This window comes from Oncorhynchus mykiss, chromosome 13 (genome assembly GCF_057628025.1).
Source record: "Oncorhynchus mykiss isolate SJ-2025 chromosome 13, ASM5762802v1, whole genome shotgun sequence".
Lineage (NCBI taxonomy): Eukaryota > Metazoa > Chordata > Actinopteri > Salmoniformes > Salmonidae > Oncorhynchus > Oncorhynchus mykiss.
The window spans coordinates 78,716,312-78,740,573 of record NC_143034.1 but is presented as its reverse complement, the minus strand read 5'-3'; the positions used below and the strand labels follow the sequence as shown (position 1 = coordinate 78,740,573).

Sequence of the window (24,262 nt, the reverse complement as noted above, 5' to 3'; positions counted from 1 at the left end):
TAATCCTAACCTAACCCCAACCTTAACCATAATCCTAACCTAATCCTAACACTTGCCCAGTCCTTAACTTTAACCCCAATCCTAACCTAACCTAACCCCAACCTTAACCCTAATCCTAACCTAACCCCAACCTTAACCCTAATCCTAACCTAACCCCAACCTTAACCCTAATCCTAACCTGATTTTAACCCTAACACTTGCCCAGTCCTTAACTTTAACCCCGTTCCTAATCCTAACCCCAGTAGCTAGGAAACAACGTAGATGCTAACAGAGAGGAATGTCAAAGGAATCCGAACCCTAGAATCATGTAAACACTCTTACGAAACGGGATCACATTCATTCTACGATGTATTTTACAGGATTGGTTTGTCTTTTCACGAAGCCCTAACAGTTGAAAATGTGTTGTTTTACAATGGTAAGGTTTTAAATCTAGTAGCTCTTCTGTAGCTCTACCAACACGGACAATCTACTAACCTTTACAAATTAAAAACCCACCGTATCAAAATGAACAGCACACAACATCTGAGGTATAAATATCCTTATTTTTAGTTGACTGACTTCCCTCTCTCTTAGGAGCTGCTAAAATCATGCTCGACAGCATATATTGCAATACCCAGGCCTCAAAGTTATTTCTCTGTCTCTCTCTCTCTCTGTCTCTCACTCTCTCTCTCTCTCTGTCTCTCTCTCTCTGTCTCTCTCTCTCTCTGTCTCTCACTCTCTCTCTCTGTCTGTCTCACTCACATACTGGTTTGTTGGTTGTGTGGTTTGTTTGTTGGTTGGTCGGTTGGTTGGTTGCTCGGTTGTATCCCTGTCAGAAAGGATTTGAAGTTGTTTGGTTGTGGGGAGGTTGGTTGGTTGGTAGGGTAGTAATTGGTTGTTGTATGGTTTTAGGGAGGTTGGTTGGTTGGTAGGGTAGTAATTGGTTGTTGTTTGGTTGTGGGGAGGTTGGTTGGTGGGTTAGTATGGGGCGAAGCGGCTGTAACCTCCCCTGTATATACTAGCCTGCAGGGAGGACAACACCAGCCCCACGTCGTCTGCATGACTCCTCGTCTTGGCATCAGCCAACGGGGCAAACGGATTCTGAAACACACACGTAACCACAGAGATACTGTAAGCATTCTGAAACGCACACGTAACCATAGAGATAATGTAAGCATTCTGAAACGCACACGTAACCATAGAGATAATGTAAGCATTCTGAAACACACACGTAACCATAGAGATAATGTAAGCATTCTGAAACGCACACGTAACCATAGAGATAATGTAAGCATTCTGAAATGCACACGTAACCATAGAGGTAATGTAAGCATTCTGAAACACACACGTAACCATAGAGGTAATGTAAGCATTCTGAAACGCACACGTAACCATAGAGATCATGTAAGAACTCAGAAATAAACTGTATTTATAGCATTCTGAAACACACGCGTAAATATAGAGATATTCTTCTCTAATTCTATGCAAACAACATCCCTAAAGATATGTACTATATATGTAAAGATATGCACTATATATGTAAAAATATATACTGTATATGTACAGATATGTACTGTATATGTAATGTATAAGTAAAGATATGTACTGTATATGTAAAGATATGTATTGTATATGTAAAGATATGTACTGTATATGTAAAGATATGTACTGTATGTGTACAGATATGTACTGTATATGTAAAGATATGTACTGTATATGTAAAGATATGTACTGTACATGTACTGTATATGTAAAGATATGTACTGTATATGTAAAAATATGTAAAGATATGTAATGTATATGTAAATATATTTACTGTATATGCAAATATATGTACTGTATATGTACATATATGTACTGTATATTTAAAGATATGTAAAGATATGTACTGTATATGTACTGTATATGTAAATATATGTACTGTATATGTAAAGATATGTAAAGATATGTACTGTATATGTACTGTATATGTGCTGTATATGTACTGTATATGTACTGTATATGTACTGTATATGTAAAGATATGTACTGTATATGCAAAGCTATGTAAAGATATGTAAAGATATGTACTGTATATGTACTGTATATGTGCTGTATATGTACTGTATATGTACTGTATATGTACTGTATATGTAAAGATATGTACTGTATATGCAAAGCTATGTAAAGATATGTACTGTATATGTAAAGATATGTACTGTATATGTAAAGATCTGTACTGTATATGTAAATATATGTACTGTATATGTACTGTATATGTACTGTATATGTAAAGATATGTACTGTATATGTACTGTATGTACTGCATATGTAAATATATGTACTGTACATGTAAATATATGTACTGTATATGTACTGTATATGTGCTGTATATGTACTGTATATGTACATATATGTACTGTATATGTAAAGATATGTACTGTATATGCAAAGCTATGTAAATATATGTACTCTATATGTAAAGATATGTACTGCATATGTGCTGTATATGTAAATATATGTGCTGTATATGTAAATATATGTACGGTATATGTACTGTATATGTAAAGATATGTACTGCATATGTAAAGCTATTTAAAGATATGTACTGTATATGTACTGTATGTGTACTGTATATGTACTGTATATGTACTCTATATGTAAAGATATGTACTGTATATGTAAAGATATGTACTGTATATGTACTGTATATGTAAAGATATGTACTGTATATGTAAAGATATGTACTGTATATGTACTGTATATGTAAAGATATGTACTGCATATGTAAAGCTATTTAAAGATATGTACTGTATATGTACTGTATGTGTACTGTATATGTACTGTATATGTACTCTATATGTAAAGATATGTACTGTATATGTAAAGATATGTACTGTATGTGTACTGTATATGTAAAGATATGTACTGTATATGTAAAGATATGTATTGTATATGTACTGTATATGTAAAGATATGTACTGTATATGTAAAGATATGTACTGTATATGTAAATATATATACTGTATATGTAAATATATGTACTGTATATGTAAAGATATGTACTGTATATGTAAAGATATGTACTGTATGTGTAAAGATATGTACTGTATATGTACTGTATATGTAAAGATATGTATTGTATATGTAAAGATATGTACTGTATGTGTAAAGATATGTACTGTATATGTACTGTATATGTAAAGATATGTATTGTATATGTACTGTATATGTAAAGATATGTACTGTATATGTAAAGATATGTATTGTATATGTACTGTATATGTACTGTATATGTAAAGATATGTACTGTATGTGTAAAGATATGTACTGTATATGTACTGTATATGTAAAGATATGTATTGTATATGTACTGTATATGTAAAGATATGTACTGTATATGTAAAGATATGTATTGTATATGTACTGTATATGTACTGTATATGTAAAGATATGTACTGTATATGTAAAGATATGTATTGTATATGTACTGTATATGTAAAGATATGTACTGTATATGTACTGTATATGTAAAGCACTTGTCTAAGTCTGCTTGTGAAACTCATTGACTGACTGCTGTGTAGAATACCCTCCACGCACTACTTCCTGACCAACTATCTGCCATTTACCGTTTGTTAGGTTACCGTTACAAACCCAGTGGGAAGACATGGCCCCCCCCCCACATGCAGCGTGCACCCAGTCATGCCAGCAGACATGCCAGGCCATCATGCCAGGCCATCATGCCAGGCCATCATGCCAGGCCTTCATGCCAGGCCTTCATGCCAGGGGCTACTCAGAGGGGTGAGAAACAATGGGTTAATACATGGAGACATCACATAACAACATCAGTAACGACAACAACATCAACACCGTGCTCGTTTTGTTGTGTATGACGGAATCACATAACAATGCACCATGCTTGTGTTAGCAGAGTAGATGTGTCTGTCTGTCTGTCTGTCTGTCTGTCTGTCTGTCTGTCTGTCTGTCCGCCTGCCCGCCCGTCTGTCTGTCTGTCCGCCTGCCTGCCCGCACACCCACCCGTCTGTCTGTCCGCCTGCCCGCCCGTCTGTCTGTCCCTCAGGGAGAGGGAGGGAGAGGTGAAGAGGGACAGATTGAGGTGGATGAACGGAGGAAGACAAGGAAACACAGAAAAGCAAGAGAGAATGAAAAAACACCTGATGGCAAGAGAGGAGAGGAGGAAGGAGAGACAGAGAGAGAGGAGGAAGGAGAGACAGAGAGAGGAGGAAGGAAGGAGAGAGAGAGAGGAGGAAGGAAGGAGAGAGAGAGAAGGAAGGGGAGACCGAGAGAGAGGAGGAAGGAAGGAAGGAAGGGGAGATCGAGAGAGAGGAGGAAGGAAGGAGAGACAGAGAGAGAGGAGGAAGAGGAGACAGAGAGAGAGGAGGAAGGAAGGAGAGAGAGAGAGAGAGAGAGAGAGAGAGAGGAAGGAAGAGGAGACAGAGAGAGCGGAGGAAGGAGAGACAGAGAGAGAGGAGGAAGAGGAGACAGAGAGTGAGAGGAGGAAGGAGAGAGAGGAGGAAGGAAGGAGAGAGAGAGGAGGAAGGACGAGAGAGGTGTGTAAGTATGTATTTTACCATGGCACCAATGCTGTATGTGGCTGCTGGAGCAAGTGGGTGGTTGTAGGGGTCCGCAGCATATACTGGTCCGTAACTATGGAAACACATGAGACAACAACAAACACCATCAGTACCCATCATCAAAACCAGACACACACACACACACACAAACACACACACATAAACTCACACACAGTACATCCGTGTCTTGTACGTGTTCTGTAACTCTTAGGATTCATTTGAATGGAGTCAAAGTTACATGTAACAGCCATATCAGTGCAGAAACAGAGGACTCAGCATCTGTGAATGTATGAAACACAGTTACATGTAACAGCCATATCAGTGCAGAAACAGAGGACTCAGCATCTCAATACGTTTCATAAGAAATTAAAACATAGAATAACGTTGGCTGTAAAAGTCACAGTGAATAACAGCAGGTTTTACCCTAACAAGAAAAGGATTGGTTACTTTTTCATATTGAGAGAGACAGACAGACAGACAGTAAGACAGACAGACAGACAGTAAGACAGACAGACAGACAAAGAAAGAGAAAGATAACAAGAGTTAGAGGGACAGAGATAGAGAGGTAGAACAGAGTTAGAGGGACATAGATAGAGGTGTAGAACAGAGTTAAAGGGACAGAGATAGAGAGGTAGAACAGAGTTAGAGGGACAGAGATAGAGAGGTAGAACAGAGTTAGAGGGACAGAGATAGAGAGGTAGAACAGAGTTAGAGGGACATAGATAGAGGTGTAGAACAGAGTTAGAGGGACAGAGATAGAGAGGTAGAACAGAGTTAGAGGGACAGAGATAGAGAGGTAGAACAGAGTTAGAGGGACAGAGATAGAGAGGTAGAACAGAGTTAGAGGGACAGAGATAGAGAGGTAGAACAGAGTTAGAGGGACAGAGATAGAGAGGTAGAACAGAGTTAGAGGGACAGAGATAGAGAGGAAGAACAGAGTTAGAGGGACATAGATAGAGAGGTAGAACAGAGTTAGAGGGACAGAGATAGAGAGGTAGAACAGAGTTAGAGGGACAGAGATAGAGAGGTAGAACAGAGTTAGAGGGACAGAGATAGAGAGGTAGAACAGAGTTAGAGGGACATAGATAGGGAGGTAGAACAGTTAGAGAGAAAAAATGAAAGAATGAAAGAAAGACAGACAGACAGACAGACAGACAGACAGACAGACAGACACCGAGAGAGAGACAGACAGAGAGAGAGAGAGACAGAGACAGAGAGAGACAGAGAGACAGACAGACACAGAGACGGACGGACAGAAGGACAGGGAGAAAGACAGACAGACAGACACAGAGAGAGAGACAGACAGACATGGTAAAACTAAAACCCCCAGAGAGCGGTTCCATATCCCAGAGTTCCGAGGGGCAGCGAGCAGAAGCGTTGGCGATAGCAGAGTTCTAATCTCCCCCTCTGAGCCTGACTGCCCGCGCATACTGATAACAGCCAATCAGCAGCCTGGCTTGCAAATATAAATAGGCTGATTTGCATAGGCTCAGTTAATTCCCATTAGTTTTGGACATTGTGCATGTGTGTTTGAGTGTGTGTGTGCGTATGTCTGTGTGTGTGTGTGTTAATCCCCAATACATTTGGACGTTGTTCTTCACAGTCTCACCAACCTGCTCTATTATACTGACCTACAGTCTCTACCATACTGCCTACAGTCTCTATTGTACTGACCTACAGTCTCTATTATACTGACCTACAGTCTCTACCATACTGACATACAGTCTCTATTATACTGACCTATAGTCTCTACCATACTGCCTACAGTCTCTATTATACTAACCTACAGTCTCTACCATACTGACCTACAGTCTCTATTATACTGACCTACAGTACAGTCTCTATCATACAGACCTACAGTACAGTCTCTATTATACTGACCTACAGTACAGTCTCTACTATACTGACCTACAGTACAGTCTCTACTATACTGACCTACAGTCTCTACCATACTGACCTACAGTCTCTACTATACTGACCTACAGTGCAGTCTCTACTATACTGACCTACAGTACAGTCTCTACTATACTGACCTACAGTCTCTACTATACTGACCTACAGTACAGTCTCTACTATACTGACCTACAGTCTCTACTATACTGACCTACAGCACAGTCTCTAATATACTGACCTACAGTCTCTACTATACTGACCAACAGTACAGTCTATATTATACTGACCGAAAGACTCTACTACACTGACCTACAGTACAGTCTCTACTATAATGACCTACAGTCTCTACTATACTGACCTACAGTCTCTATTATACTGACCTACAGTACAGTCTCTACTATACTGACCTACAGTCTCTACTACACTGACCTACAGTCTCTACTATACTGACCTACAGTACAGTCTCTACTATACTGACCTATACTGACCTACAGTCTCTACTACACGGACCTACAGAACAGTCTCTGCTACACTGACCTATAGTAAAGTCTCTACTATACTGACCTACAGTCTCTACCATACTGACCTACATTGCAGTCTCTACCATACCGACCTACAGTACAGTCTCTACTACACTGACCTACAGTACAGTCTCTACTATACTGACCTACAGTACAGTCTCTACTATACTGACCGATAGTACAGTCTCTACTATACTGACCTACAGTACAGTCTCTACCATACTGACCTACAGTACAGTCTCTACTATCCTGACCTACAGTACAGTCTCTACCATACTGACCTACAGTACAGTCTCTACTATACTGACCTACAGTCTCTACTATACTGACCTACAGTCTCTACTATACTGACCTACAGTCTCTACCATACTAACCTACAGTACAGTCTCTACCATACTGACCTACAGTACAGTCTCTACTATACTGACCTACAGTCTCTACTATACTGACCTACAGTCTCTACTATACTGACCTACAGTACAGTCTCTACTATACTGACCTACAGTACAGTCTCTACTATACTGACCTACAGTCTCTACTATACTGACCTACAGTCTCTACCATACTGACTTACAGTACAGTCTCTACTATACTGACCTACAGTCTCTACCATACTGACTTACAGTACAGTCTTTAATATACTGACCTACAGTCTATACTATACTGACCTACAGTACAGTCTCTACTACACTGACCTACAGTACAGTCTCTACTATACTGACCAACAGTCTCTACTATACTGACCTACAGTCTTTACTATACTGACCTACATTGCAGTCTCTACCATACCGACCTACAGTACAGTCTCTACTACACTGACCTACAGTTTCTGCTATACTGACCTGACCTACATTCTCTACTATACTGACCTAAGGTCTCTACCATACTGACTTACAGTACAGTCTCTACTATACTGACCTACAGTCTCTACTCTACTGACCTACAGTACAGTCTCTACTATACTGACCTACAGTCTCTACTAAACTGACCTACAGTACAGTCTCTACTATACTGACCTACAGTCAGTACCATACTGACCTACAGTACAGTCTCTACCATACTGACCTACAGTACAGTCTCTACCATACTGACCTACAGTACAGTCTCTACTATACTGACCTACAGTACAGTCTCTACCATAATGACCTACAGTACAGTCTCTACTATACTGACCTACAGTACAGTATCTACTATACTGACCTACAGTCTCTACTATACTGACCTACAGTACAGTCTCTACTATACTGACCTACAGTACAGTCTCTACTATACTGACCTACAGTACAGTCTCTACTATACTGACCTACAGTACAGTCTCTACTATACTGACCTACAGTCTCTACTATACTGACCTACAGTACAGTCTCTACTACACTGACCTACAGTACGGTCTCTACCATACTGACCTACAGTACAGTCTCTACCATACTGACCTTCAGTACAGTCTCTACTTTACTGACCTACAGTACAGTCTCTACCATACTGACCTACAGTACAGTCTCTACTATAGTGACCTACAGTCTCTACTATACTGACATACAGTACAGTCTCTACTATACTGACCTACAGTCTCTACTATACTGACCTACAGTACAGTATCTACTATACTGACCTACAGTACAGCCTCTACTATACTGACCTTCATTACAGTCTCTACAGTACTGACCAACAGTACAGTCTCTACCATACTGACATACAGTACAGTCTGTACTATACTGACCTACAGTACAGTATATACTATACTGACCTACAGTCTCTACTTTACGGACCTACAGTACAGTCTCTACTATACTGACCTACAGTACAGTCTCTACTATACTGACCTACAGTACAGTCTCTACCATACTGACCTTCAGTACAGTCTCTACTATACTGACCTACAGTACAATCTCTACTATACTGACCTACAGTACAGTCTCTACCATACTGACCTACAGTACAGTCTCTACTATACTGACCTACAGTACAGTATCTACTATACTGACCTACAGTCTCTACTATACTGACCTCAGTACAGTCTCTACCATACTGACCTACAGTAAAGTCTCTACTATACTGACCTACAATACAGTCTCTACCATACTGACCTACAGTACAGTCTCTACTATACTGACCTACAGTACAGTCTCTACTATACTGACCTACAGTACAGTCTCTACTATACTGACCTACAGTCTCTACTATACTGACCTACAGTACAGTATCTACTATACTGACCTACAGTACAGTCTCTACTATACTGACCTTCATTACAGTCTCTACAGTACTGACCAACAGTACAGTCTCTACCATACTGACATACAGTACAGTCTGTACTATACTGACCTACAGTACAGTATATACTATACTGACCTACAGTCTCTACTATACGGACCTACAGTACAGTCTCTACAATACTGACCTACAGTACAGTCTCTACTATACTGACCTACAGTACAGTCTCTACCATACTGACCTTCAGTACAGTCTCTACTATACTGACCTACAGTACAATCTCTACTATACTGACCTACAGTACAGTCTCTACCATACTGACCTACAGTACAGTCTCTACTATACTGACCTACAGTACAGTCTCTACCAGACTGACCTACAGAACAGTCTTTACCATACTGACCTACAGTACAGTCTCTACTATACTGACCTACAGTACAGTATCTACTATACTGACCTACAGTCTCTACTATACTGACCTCAGTACAGTCTCTACCATACTGACCTACAGTAAAGTCTCTACTATACTGACCTACAATACAGTCTCTACCATACTGACCTACAGTACAGTCTCTACTATACTGACCTACAGTACAGTCTCTACTATACTGACCTACAGTACAGTCTCTACTATACTGACCTACAGTCTCTACTATACTGACCTACAGTACAGTCTGTACTATACTGACCTACAGTACAGTATCTACTATACTGACCTACAGTCTCTACTATACTGACCTACAGTCTCTACTATACTGACCTCAGTACAGTCTCTACTATACTGACCTACAGTCTCTACTATACTGACCTCAGTACAGTCTCTACCATACTGACCTACAGTAAAGTCTCTACTATACTGACCTACAATACAGTCTCTACCATACTGACCTACAGTACAGTCTCTACTATACTGACCTACAGTACAGTCTCTACTATACTGACCTACAGTACAGTCTCTACTATACTGACCTACAGTACAGTCTCTACCATACTGACCTACAGTACAATCTCTACTATACTGACCTACAGTCTCTACTATACTGACCTACAGTACAGTCTCTACCATACTGACCTACAGTAAAGTCTCTACCATACTGACCTACAGTACAGTCTCTACCATACTGACCTACAGTACAGTCTCTACCATACTGACCTACAGTAAAGTCTCTACTATACTGACCTACAATACAGTCTCTACCATACTGACCTACAGTACAGTCTCTACTATACTGACCTACAGTACAGTCTCTACTATACTGACCTACAGTACAGTCTCTACTATACTGACCTACAGTCTCTACTATACTGACCTACAGTACAGTCTGTACTATACTGACCTACAGTACAGTATCTACTATACTGACCTACAGTCTCTACTATACTGACCTCAGTACAGTCTCTACTATACTGACCTACAGTCTCTACTATACTGACCTCAGTACAGTCTCTACTATACTGACCTACAGTCTCTACTATACTGACCTCAGTACAGTCTCTACCATACTGACCTACAGTAAAGTCTCTACTATACTGACCTACAATACAGTCTCTACCATACTGACCTACAGTACAGTCTCTACTATACTGACCTACAGTACAGTCTCTACTATACTGACCTACAGTACAGTCTCTACTATACTGACCTACAGTACAGTCTCTACCATACTGACCTACAGTACAATCTCTACTATACTGACCTACAGTCTCTACTATACTGACCTACAGTACAGTCTCTACCATACTGACCTACAGTAAAGTCTCTACCATACTGACCTACAGTACAGTCTCTACCATACTGACCTACAGTACAGTCTCTACCATACTGACCTACAGTACAGTCTCTACTATACTGACCTACAGTACAGTCTCTACTATACTGACCTACAGTCTCTACTATACTGACCTACAGTACAGTCTCTACCATACTGACCTACAGTAAAGGCTCTACCATACTGACCTACAGTACAGTCTCTACCATACTGACCTACAGTACAGTCTCTACCATACTGACCTACAGTCTCTACTATACTGACCTACAGTCTCTACTATACTGACCTACAGTACAGTCTCTACTATACTGACCTACAGTACAGTCTCTGCCATACTGACCTATAGTCTCTACTAACAGCCAATGGTAGTCAGTCATAGATGACACCAGTTGTTATATCTGCTTATGACATAGTAAATCATTACACCAGTTATAACTGCTTATGTCATAGTAAATCATTACACCAGTTGTTATATCCGCTTAAGACAAAGTAAATCATGACACCAGTTGTTATAACTGCTAATGACATAGTTAATCCTGTTCATGACAACTCTACGAAGGGCCTTCTATGAGACATCATGACACCAGTTGTTATAACTGCTAATGAAATAGTAAATCCTGTTCATGACAACTCTACGAAGCTCTACGAAGGGCCTGCTATGAGACATCATGACACCAGTTGTAATAACTGCTACGGTGAGGATAAGAGACAGAGAGAGATAGACAGAGAGAGAAAGTGAGAGAGAGAGAGGGAGAGAGAAAGAGAGAGAGAGGGATAGAAGAGAGAGAGAGAGAGAGATGGGGGAGGGATAGAAGAGAGAGAGAGAGAGAGAGAGAGAGAGAGAGAGAGAGAGAGAGAATGGGAGAGAGAGATAGAATGGGAGAGAGAGAGCTAGAGAGCGTGAGAGAGAGTGAGATAGAGCGAAAGAGAGAATGGGAGAGAGAGAGGGAGAGAGAGAGATAGAATGGGAGAGAGAGAGAGGTAGAGAGCGATAGAGCGAGAGAGAGAGAGAGAGAGAGAATGGGAGAGAGAGAGCTAGAGAGCGTGAGAGAGAGCGAGATAGAGAGAGAGAAAGAGAATGGGAGAGAGAGGGAGAGAGAGATTAAATGGGAGAGAGATAGAATGGGAGAGAGAGAGAGAGAGAGAATGGGAGAGAGAGAGCTAGAGAGCGTGAGAGAGAGCGAGATAGAGCGAGAGAGAGAATGGGTGAGAGAGAGGGAGAGAGAGAGAGAATGGGAGAGAGAGATAGATAGAGAGCGATAGAGCGAGAGCGATAGAGCGAGAGAGAGAGAGAGAGAGATTGGGAGAGAGAGAGAGAGCGAGAGAGAGAGAGGGAGAGAGAGAGAGAGAGAGAGAGATTGGGAGAGAGAGATAGATAGAGAGCGATAGAGCGAGAGCGATAGAGCGAGAGAGAGAGAGAGAGAGATTGGGAGAGAGAGAGCTAGAGAGCGTGAGAGAGAGCGAGATAGAGCGAGAGAGAGAATGGGTGAGAGAGAGGGAGAGAGAGAGAGAATGGGAGAGAGAGATAGATAGAGAGCGATAGAGCGAGAGCGATAGAGCGAGAGAGAGAGAGAGAGAGAGAGATTGGGAGAGAGAGAGAGAGCGAGAGAGAGAGAGGGAGAGAGAGAGAGAGAGAGAGAGAGATTGGGAGAGAGAGATAGATAGAGAGCGATAGAGCGAGAGCGATAGAGCGAGAGAGAGAGAGAGAGAGATTGGGAGAGAGCGAGAGAGCGAGAGAGAGAGAGAGAGAGAGAGATATTGGGAGAGAGAGAGAGAGGGGTGAGAGAGAGAGATAGAGAGGGGCGGCGTGATGTGATTTGATACTGAGTTGTATTCTATATCTCTCTGTATTTATGATTACCTGTAGAGGTGTTACAAGACATTTCATCTGCTGCAAGGAGGACCAAATTATCTCTGCAAGAGAAGATAAGATTCACAATAGCACTGTGCTTTCTGAGGGGAGATCTGGGGAGGGGGAGGGAGGAGAGGGGAAGACAGGATGGGGAGAGGCATGGAGGGTAAGGAGGTGGAGGGAAGATTCACAATACCCATGTGCTTTCTGAGGGGAGATCTGGGGAGGGGGGGGGGTAAGACAGGAGGAAAGAGAAGACGGGATGGGGGAGGGAGGGACGTGGGGAGGGATGATTTAGAGATGGAGGTGTAGAGGATGACGTGGAGAGGAATGGGGAGAAAGAGGGATGATGAGGAGGAGAGGATGGGACAAAGGATTTAATAAGAAAAGTAGAGAATCTGAAGCATAATAATGTGAAAACTATGTCAATATGAAGCAGAGAGGACTGTTACTCTCTCTCTCTCTCTCTAACAGTCCTCCCCAGAAACATGTCAATATGAAGCAGAGAGGACTGTTACTCTCTCTCTCTAACAGTCCTCCCCAGAAACATGTCAATATGAAGCAGAGAGGACTGTTACTCTCTCTCTCTCTCTAACAGTCCTCCCCAGAAACATGTCAATATGAAGCAGAGGACTGTTACTCCAGCTCTCTAACAGTCCTCCCCGGAAACAAGTCAATATGAAGCAGAGAGGACTGTTACTCTCTCTATCTAACAGTCCTCCCCAGAAACATGTCAATATGAAGCAGAGAGGACTGTTACTCTCTCTATCTAACAGTCCTCCACAGAAACATGTCAATATGAAGCAGAGGACTGTTACTCCAGCTCTCTAACAGTCCTCCCCGGAAACAAGTCAATATGAAGCAGAGAGGACTGTTACTCTCTCTCTCTCTAACAGTCCTCCCCAGAAACATGTCAATATGAAGCAGAGAGGACTGTTACTCTCTCTCTCTCTCTAACAGTCCTCCCCAGAAACATGTCAATATGAAGCAGAGAGGGCTGTTACTCCAGCTCTCTAACAGTCCTCCCCGGAAACATGTCAATATGAAGCAGAGAGGGCTGTTACTCCAGCTCTCTAACAGTCCTCCCCAGAAACATGTCAATATGAAGCAGAGAGGGCTGTTACTCCAGCTCTCTAACAGTCCTCCCCGGAAACATGTCAATATGAAGCAGAGAAGACTGTTACTCTCTCTCTCTCTAACAGTCCTCCCCAGAAACATGTCAATATGAAGCAGAGAAGACTGTTACTCTCTCTCTCTCTAACAGTCCTCCCCAGAAACATGTCAATATGAAGCAGAGAGGACTGTTACTCTCTCTCTCTCTAACAGTCCTCCCCAGAAACATGTCAATATGAAGCAGAGACCATCTACTGTTCCATGTTAAATTTCTACTATACATCTAACACCACAGTACTATCTACTGTTCCATGTTAAATATCTACTATACATCTAACACCACAGTACTATCTACTGTTCCATGTTAAATATCTACATCTAACACCACAGAACTATCTACTGTTCCATGTTAAATTTCTACTATACATCTAACACCACAGTACTATCTACTGTTCCATGTTAAATATCTACTATACATCTATCACCACAGTACTATCTACTGTTCCATGTTAAATATCTACTATACACCACAGTACTATCTACTGTTCCATGTTAAATATCTACTATACATCTAACACCACAGTACTATCTACTGTTCCATGTTAAATATCTACTATACACCACAGTACTATCTACTGTTCCATGTTAAATATCTACTATACATCTAACACCACAGTACTATCTACTGTTCCATGTTAAATATCTACTATACACCACAGTACTATCTACTGTTACATGTTAAATATCTACTATACATCTAACACCACAGTACTATCTACTGTTCCATGTTAAATATCTACATCTAACACCACAGAACTATCTACTGTTCCATGTTAAATTTCTACTATACATCTAACACCACAGTACTATCTACTGTTCCATGTTAAATATCTACTATACATCTATCACCACAGTACTATCTACTGTTCCATGTTAAATATCTACTATACACCACAGTACTATCTACTGTTCCATGTTAAATATCTACTATACATCTAACACCACAGTACTATCTACTGTTCCATGTTAAATATCTACTATACACCACAGAACTATCTACTGTTACATGTTAAATATCTACATCTAACACCACAGAACTATCTACTGTTCCATGTTAAATATCTACATCTAACACCACAGAACTATCTACTGTTCCATGTTAAATATCTACTATACACCACAGTACTATCTACTGTTACATGTTAAATATCCACTATACATCTAACACCACAGAACTATCTACTGTTCCATGTTAAATATCTACTATACATCTAACACCACAGTACTATCTACTGTTCCATGTTAAATATCTACTATACACCACAGTACTATCTACTGTTCCATGTTAAATATCTACTATACACCACAGTACTATCTACTGTTACATGTTAAATATCTACATCTAACACCACAGAACTATCTACTGTTCCATGTTAAATATCTACATCTAACACCACAGAACTATCTACTGTTCCATGTTAAATATCTACATCTAACACCACAGTACTATCTACTGTTCCATGTTAAATATCTACTATACATCTAACACCACAGTACTATCTACTGTTCCATGTTAAATATCTACTATACATCTAACACCACAGTACTATCTACTGTTCCATGTTAAATATCTACTATACATCTAACACCACAGTACTATCTACTGTTCCATGTTAAATATCTACTATACATCTAACACCACAGTACTATCTACTGTTACATGTTAAATATCCACTATACATCTAACACCACAGTACTATCTACTGTTCCATGTTAAATATCTACTATACATCTATCACCACAGTACTATCTACTGTTCCATGTTAAATATCTACTATACACCACAGTACTATCTACTGTTCCATGTTAAATATCTACTATACATCTATCACCACAGTACTAGAGAGAGAGAGGGAGAGTGAGAGAAGTAGAGCGAGAGAGAGAGAGAGAGAGAGGTTGAGCGAGAGAGAGAGAGCGGTTGAGAGAGAGAGAGCGAGCAAGAGCATGAGAGAGAGAGGGAGAGTGAGAAGAATGCAAAAATCTAAGAAAGAAATTGAGAAACCTGTCCAACCAAAAACATAGAGACCCGGAAAACCTGAGTCTACGCCTTCACTATGGTGAATCACTAAAACAATACAGAAATACACTACGGAAAAAGAAGGAACAGCATGTCAGAAATCAGCTCAATGCAATTGAAGAATCCATAGACTCTAACCACTTCTGGGAAAATTGGAAAACACTAAACAAACAACAACAAGAATAATTATCTATCCAAAATGGAGATGTATGGGTAAACCACTTCTCCAATCTTTTTGGCTCTATAACAAAGAATAAAGAGCAAAAACATATACATGATCAAATACAGATCTTAGAATCATCTATTAAAGACTACCAGAACCCACTGGATTCTCCAATTACATTGAATGAGTTACAGGACAAAATAAAAACCCTCCAACCCAAAAAGGCCTGTGGTGTTGATGGTATCCTCAATGAAATGATCAAATATACAGACAACAAATTCCAATTGGCTATACTAAAACTCTTTAACATCATACTTAGCATCTTCCCCAATATTTGGAACCAAGGACTTATCAGCCCAATCCACAAAAGTGGAGACAAATTTGACCCCAATAACTACCGTGGAATATGTGTCAACAGTAACCTTGGGAAAATCCTCTGCATTGTTATTAACAGCAAACTTGTTCATTTCCTCAATGAAAACAATGTACTGAGCAAATGTCAAATTGGCTTTTTACCAAATTACCGTACAACAGACCATGTATTCACCCTGCACACCCTAATTGACAACCAAACAAACCAAAACAAAGGCAAAGTCTTCTCATGCTTTGTTGATTTTAAAAAAGCCTTCGACTCAATCTGGCATGAGGGTCTGCTATACAAACTGATGGAAAGTGGTGTTGGGGGTAAAACATACGACATTATAAAATCCATGTACACAAACAGCAAGTGTGCGGTTTAAATTGGCAAAAAACACACATTTCTTCACACAGGGTCGTGGGGTTAGACAGGGATGCAGCTTAAGCCCCACCCTCTTCAACATATATATCAACGAATTGGCGCGGGCACTAGAAAAGTCTGCAGCACCCGGCCTCCCCCTGCTAGAATCCGAAGTCAAATGTCTGCTGTTTGCCGATGATCTGGTGCTTCTGTCACCAACCAAGGAGGGCCTACAGCAGCACCTAGATCTTATGCACAGATTCTGTCAGACCTGGGCCCTGACAGTAAATCTCAGTAAGACCAAAATAATGGTGTTCCAAAAAAGGTCCAGTCACCAGGACCATAAATACAAATTCCATCTAGACACTGTTGCCCTAGAGCGCACAAAAAACTGTACATACCTTGGCCTAAACATCAGCGCCACAGGTAACTTCCACAAAGCTGTGAACGATCTGAGAGACAAGGCAAGAAGGGCATTCTATGCCATCAAAAGAAACATAAATTTCAACATACCAATTAGGATTTGGCTAAAAATACTTGAATCAGTCATAGAGCCCATTGCCCTTTATGGTTGTGAGGTCTGGGGTCCGCTCACCAACCAAGACTTCACAAAATGGGACAAACACCAAATTGAGACTCTGCACGCAGAATTCTGCAAAAATATCCTCCGTGTACAACGTAGAACACCAAATAATGCATGCAGAGCAGAATTAGGCCGATACCCACTAATTATCAAAATCCAGAAAAGAGCCGTTAAATTCTACAACCACCTAAAAGGAAGTGATTCACAAACCTTCCATAACAAAGCCATCACCTACAGAGAGATGAACCTGGAGAAGAGTCCCCTAAGCAAGCTGGTCCTGGGGCTCTGTTCACAAACACAAACACACCCTACAGAGCCCCAGGACAACAGCACAATTAGACCCAACCAAATCATGAGAAAACAAAAAGATAATTACTTGACACATTGGAAAGAATTAACAAAAAAACAGAGCAAACTAGAATGCTATTTGGCCCTAAACAGAGAGTACACAGCGGCAGAATACCTGACCACTGTGACTGACCCAAAATTAAGGAAAGCTTTGACTATGTACAGACTCAGTGAGCATAGCCTTGCTATTGAGAAAGGCCGCCGTAGGCAGACATGGGTCTCAAGAGAAGACAGGCTATGTGCTCACTGCCCACAAAATGAGGTGGAAACTGAGCTGCACTTCCTAACCTCCTGCCCAATGTATGACCATATTAGAGAGACATATTTCCCTCAGATTACACAGATCCACAAAGAATTCGAAAACAAATTCAAATTTGAAAAACTCCCATATCTACTGGGTGAAATTCCACAGTGTGCCATCACAGCAGCAAGATTTGTGACCTGTTGCCACGAGAAAAGGGCAACCAGTGAAGAACACACACCATTGTAAATACAACCCATATTTATGCTTATTTATTTTATCTTGTGTCCTTTAACCATTTGTACATTGTTAAAACACTGTATATATATATATATAATATGACATTTGTAATGTCTTTACTGTTTTGAAACCTCTGTATGTGTAATGTTTACTGTTAATTTTTGTTGTTTTTCACTTTATATATTCACTTTGTATGTTGTCTACCTCACTTGCTTTGGCAATGTTAACACGTTTCCCATGCCAATAAAGCCCTTGAATTGAAATTGAATTGAATTGAGGGAGAGGTTGAGAGAGGTTGAGCGAGAGAGAGAGAGAGAGAGAGAGAGAGAGAGAGAGAGAGAGAGAGAGACAGAAAGAGAGACAGAGAGAGAGAGAGAGGTTGAGCGAGAGAGAGAGAGGTTGAGCGAGAGAGAGAAGTTGAGCGAGAGAGAGAGCGACAGAAAGAGAGACGGAGAGCGAGAGATAAAAAAGAAGAGGTCCATCTCACCTGTCACCGTATGCAGCAGCTGTGGCGGCAGCAGGCTGAGTATACCTGTAGGCAGCATAGCCCCCCTGGAAACACACACACACACACACACACACACACACACACACACACACACACACACACACACACACACACACACACACACACACACACACACACACACACACACACACACACACACACACACACACACACACAGACACACACAGATACAGAGATTAATCAATGTGATTGATTCCTACATTGACAGAATACACCATCACACAGTCTGATCAATAGCAAGGCTGACGCAGGACTCAATGCCAATGAAATGCTTTGGATGGTAAATATTTCTGTGTGCTGAATGAATTACGCCACACGGTCAATAATGTATTGATTTCATAATAAATGGAAGTAGATACATGTTTTCATTAAAATTTAATATTTGTTTTCAAAGACTAATTTGACAGAACTGCCTTGCAACAGATTCCCATATGTTCTATAAAGAACACAGATTTTAATTTATGTAATGCTGCCATCAGCTGTTCAATCAGGCAAACACGACACACACACACACACGCACGCACACACACACGCACGCACACACACACACACACACACATCCATGCGACAGGCGGGTGTGCGGTGATGCAGTGACGATCAGTCTGTGAGCACAGCAAGACTCCATGTTCAACCAACCACAAAGTCACGCCAACCACGCCATGGCCAGAAACACGACCAGCATGCATTTCACCACACAGAGCAGAGCAGCAAGCACCCAGGAGATGACGTGATTCTGGTCCCTATAAAAAATGTAGTGTCTCCTGTTTCTGGTTCCTGTTAAATATACTGTTTCCTGTTTCTGGTTCCTGTTAAATATAGTGTTTCCTGTTTCTGGTTCCTGTTAAATATAGTGTTTCCTGTTTCTGGTTCCTGTTAAATATAGTGTCTCCTGTTTCTGGTTCCTGTTAAATATAGTGTTTCCTGTTTCTGGTTCCTGTTAAATATAGTGTCTCCTGTTTCTGGTTCCTGTTAAATATAGTGTCTCTTGTTTCTGGTTCCTGTTAAATATAGTGTCTCCTGTTTCTGGTTCCTGTTAAATATAGTGTTCCTACTGTTCTCTGCTCATCTACCCACAATGCACCTCATTTCTTCCAACAATGTGGAGATGATACATCTTCAGTAATATCACTGATACTGTACTACATTATTACCATTCTACTGATGTATTACTGTAATATATTATTACCATTCTACTGATGTAATACTGTACTATATTATTACCATTCTACTGATGTATTACTGTACTATATTATTACCATTCTACTGATGTAATACTGTACTATATTATTACCATTATACTGATGTAATATTGTATTATATTATTACCATTATACTGATGTAATACTGTACTATATTATTACCATTCTACTGATGTATTACTGTACTATATTATTACCATTCTACTGAAGTAATACTGTACTATATTATTACCATTATACTGATGTAATATTGTATTATATTATTACCATTACACTGATGTAATACTGTACTATATTATTACCATTCTACAGATGTAATATTGTACTATATTATTACCATTCTACTGATGTAATACTGTACTATATTAGTACCATTCTACTGATCTAATATTGTACTATATTATTACCATTATACTGATGTATTACTGTACTATATTATTACCATTCTAAGGATGTAATATTGTACTATATTATTACCATTCTACTGATCTAATATTGTACTATATTATTACCATTCTACTGATGTGATATTGTACTATATTATTACCATTCTACTGATCTAATATTGTACTATATTATTACCATTATACTGATGTATTACTGTACTATATTATTGCCATTCTACTGATGTAATATTGTACTATATTATTACCATTCTACTGATCTAATATTGTACTATATTATTACCATTCTACTGATGTAATATTGTATTATATTATTACCATTATACTGATGTAATACTGTACTATATTATTACCATTCTACAGATGTAATATTGTACTATATTATTACCATTCTACTGATGTAATACTGTACTATATTAGTACCATTCTACTGATCTAATATTGTACTATATTATTACCATTATACTGATGTATTACTGTACTATATTATTACCATTCTAAGGATGTAATATTGTACTATATTATTACCATTCTACTGATCTAATATTGTACTATATTATTACCATTCTACTGATGTGATATTGTACTATATTATTACCATTCTACTGATCTAATATTGTACTATATTATTACCATTATACTGATGTATTACTGTACTATATTATTGCCATTCTACTGATGTAATATTGTACTATATTATTACCATTCTACTGATCTAATATTGTACTATATTATTACCATTCTACTGATGTAATATTGTACTATATTATTACCATTCTACTGATGTAATATTGTACTATATTATTACCATTCTAAGGATGTAATATTGTACTATATTATTACCATTCTACTGATCTAATATTGTACTATATTATTACCATTCTACTGATGTGATATTGTACTATATTATTACCATTCTACTGATCTAATATTGTACTATATTATTACCATTATACTGATGTATTACTGTACTATATTATTGCCATTCTACTGATGTAATATTGTACTATATTATTACCATTCTACTGATCTAATATTGTACTATATTATTACCATTCTACTGATGTAATATTGTATTATATTATTACCATTATACTGATGTAATACTGTACTATATTATTACCATTCTACAGATGTAATATTGTACTATATTATTACCATTCTACTGATGTAATACTGTACTATATTAGTACCATTCTACTGATCTAATATTGTACTATATTATTACCATTATACTGATGTATTACTGTACTATATTATTACCATTCTAAGGATGTAATATTGTACTATATTATTACCATTCTACTGATCTAATATTGTACTATATTATTACCATTCTACTGATGTGATATTGTACTATATTATTACCATTCTACTGATCTAATATTGTACTATATTATTACCATTATACTGATGTATTACTGTACTATATTATTGCCATTCTACTGATGTAATATTGTACTATATTATTACCATTCTACTGATCTAATATTGTACTATATTATTACCATTCTAATGATCTAATAAGGTACTATATTATTACCATTCTACTGATGTAATACTGTATTATATTATTACCATTCTACTGATGTATTACTGTAATATATTATTACCATTCTACTGATGTAATACTGTACTATATTATTACCATTCTACTGATGTATTACTGTACTGTATTATTACCATTCTACTGATGTAATATTGTACTATATTATTACCATTCTACTGATGTAATATTGTACTATATTATTACCATTCTACTGATGTAATACTGTACTATATTAGTACCATTCTACTGATCTAATATTGTACTATATTATTACCATTATACTGATGTATTACTGTACTATGTTATTACCATTCTAAGGATGTAATATTGTACTATATTATTACCATTCTACTGATCTAATATTGTACTATATGATTACCATTATAGTGATGTATTACTGTACTATATTATTGCAATTCTACTGATGTAATATTGTACTATATTATTACCATTCTAATGATCTAATATTGTACTATATTATTACCATTCTACTGATGTAATACTGTACTATATTATTACCATTAAACTGATATAATATTGTATTATATTATTACCATTATACTGATGTAATACTGTACTACATTATTAGCATTCTACTGATGTAATATTGTACTATATTATTACCATTCTACTGATGTAATATTGTACTATATTATTACCATTCTACTGATGTAATATTGTACTATATTATTACCATTATACTGGTGTATTACTGTACTATATAATTACCATTATACTAATGTAATACTGTACTATATTATTACCATTATACTGATGTAATATTGTACTATATTATAACCATTATACTGATGTATTACTGTACTATAGTATTACCATTCTACTGATGTAATATTATACAATATATTATTACCATTATACTGATGTAATATTGTATTATATTATTACCATTATACTGATGTAATACTGTACTATATTATTACCATTCTACTGATGTAATATTGTACTATATTATTACCATTCTACTGATGTAATACTGTACTATATTAGTACCATTCTACTGATCTAATATTGTACTATATTATTACCATTATACTGATGTATTACTGTACTATATTATTACCATTCTAAGGATGTAATATTGTACTATATTATTACCATTCTACTGATCTAATATTGTACTATATTATTACCATTCTACTGATGTGATATTGTACTATATTATTACCATTCTACTGATCTAATATTATACTATATTATTACCATTATACTGATGTATTACTGTACTATATTATTGCCATTCTACTGATATAATATTGTACTATATTATTACCATTCTACTGATCTAATATTGTACTATATTATTACCATTCTACTGATGTAATATTGTACTATATTATTACCATTCTACTGATGTAATATTGTACTATATTATTACCATTCTAATGATCTAATAAGGTACTATATTATTACCATTCTACTGATGTAATACTGTATTATATTATTACTATTCTACTGATGTATTACTGTAATATATTATTACCATTCTACTGATGTAATACTGTACTATATTATTACCATTCTACTGATGTATTACTGTACTATATTATTACCATTCTACTGATGTAATACTGTACTATATTATTACCATTCTACTGATCTAATATTGTACTATATTATTACCATTATACTGATGTATTACTGTACTATATTATTGCCATTCTACTGATGTAATATTGTACTATATTATTACCATTCTACTGATCTAATATTGTACTATATTATTACCATTCTACTGATGTAATACTGTACTATATTATTACCATTCTACTGATCTAATATTGTACTATATTATTACCATTATACTGATGTATTACTGTACTATATTATTACCATTCTAAGGATGTAATATTGTACTATATTATTACCATTCTACTGATCTAATATTGTACTATATTATTACCATTCTACTGATGTGATATTGTACTATATTATTACCATTCTACTGATCTAATATTGTACTATATTATTACCATTATACTGATGTATTACTGTACTATATTATTGCAATTCTACTGATGTAATATTGTACTATATTATTACCATTCTAATGATCTAATATTGTACTATATTATTACCATTCTACTGATGTAATACTGTACTATATTATTACCATTATACTGATATAATATTGTATTATATTATTACCATTATACTGATGTAATACTGTGCTACATTATTAGCATTCTACTGATGTAATATTGTACTATATTATTACCATTCTACTGATGTAATATTGTACTATATTATTACCATTCTACTGATGTAATATTGTACTA

At 37.6% G+C, this 24,262-nt stretch overlaps 1 protein-coding gene across 1 annotated transcript in view; it reads right to left on the bottom strand.

Annotated features, from left to right (window-relative positions):
• Nucleotides 1–651: 651 nt before the first annotated feature.
• Nucleotides 652–24,262, bottom strand: part of rbfox1 (RNA binding fox-1 homolog 1) — a 406,536-nt gene continuing 382,925 nt past the window's right edge. Inside the window, 3 exon segments of the mRNA XM_090197802.1 lie at nt 652–1,080; nt 4,550–4,625; nt 18,772–18,836. Coding sequence (XP_090053928.1) covers nt 958–1,080; nt 4,550–4,625; nt 18,772–18,836 — 264 coding nt within the window. The 3' untranslated portion in view covers nt 652–957.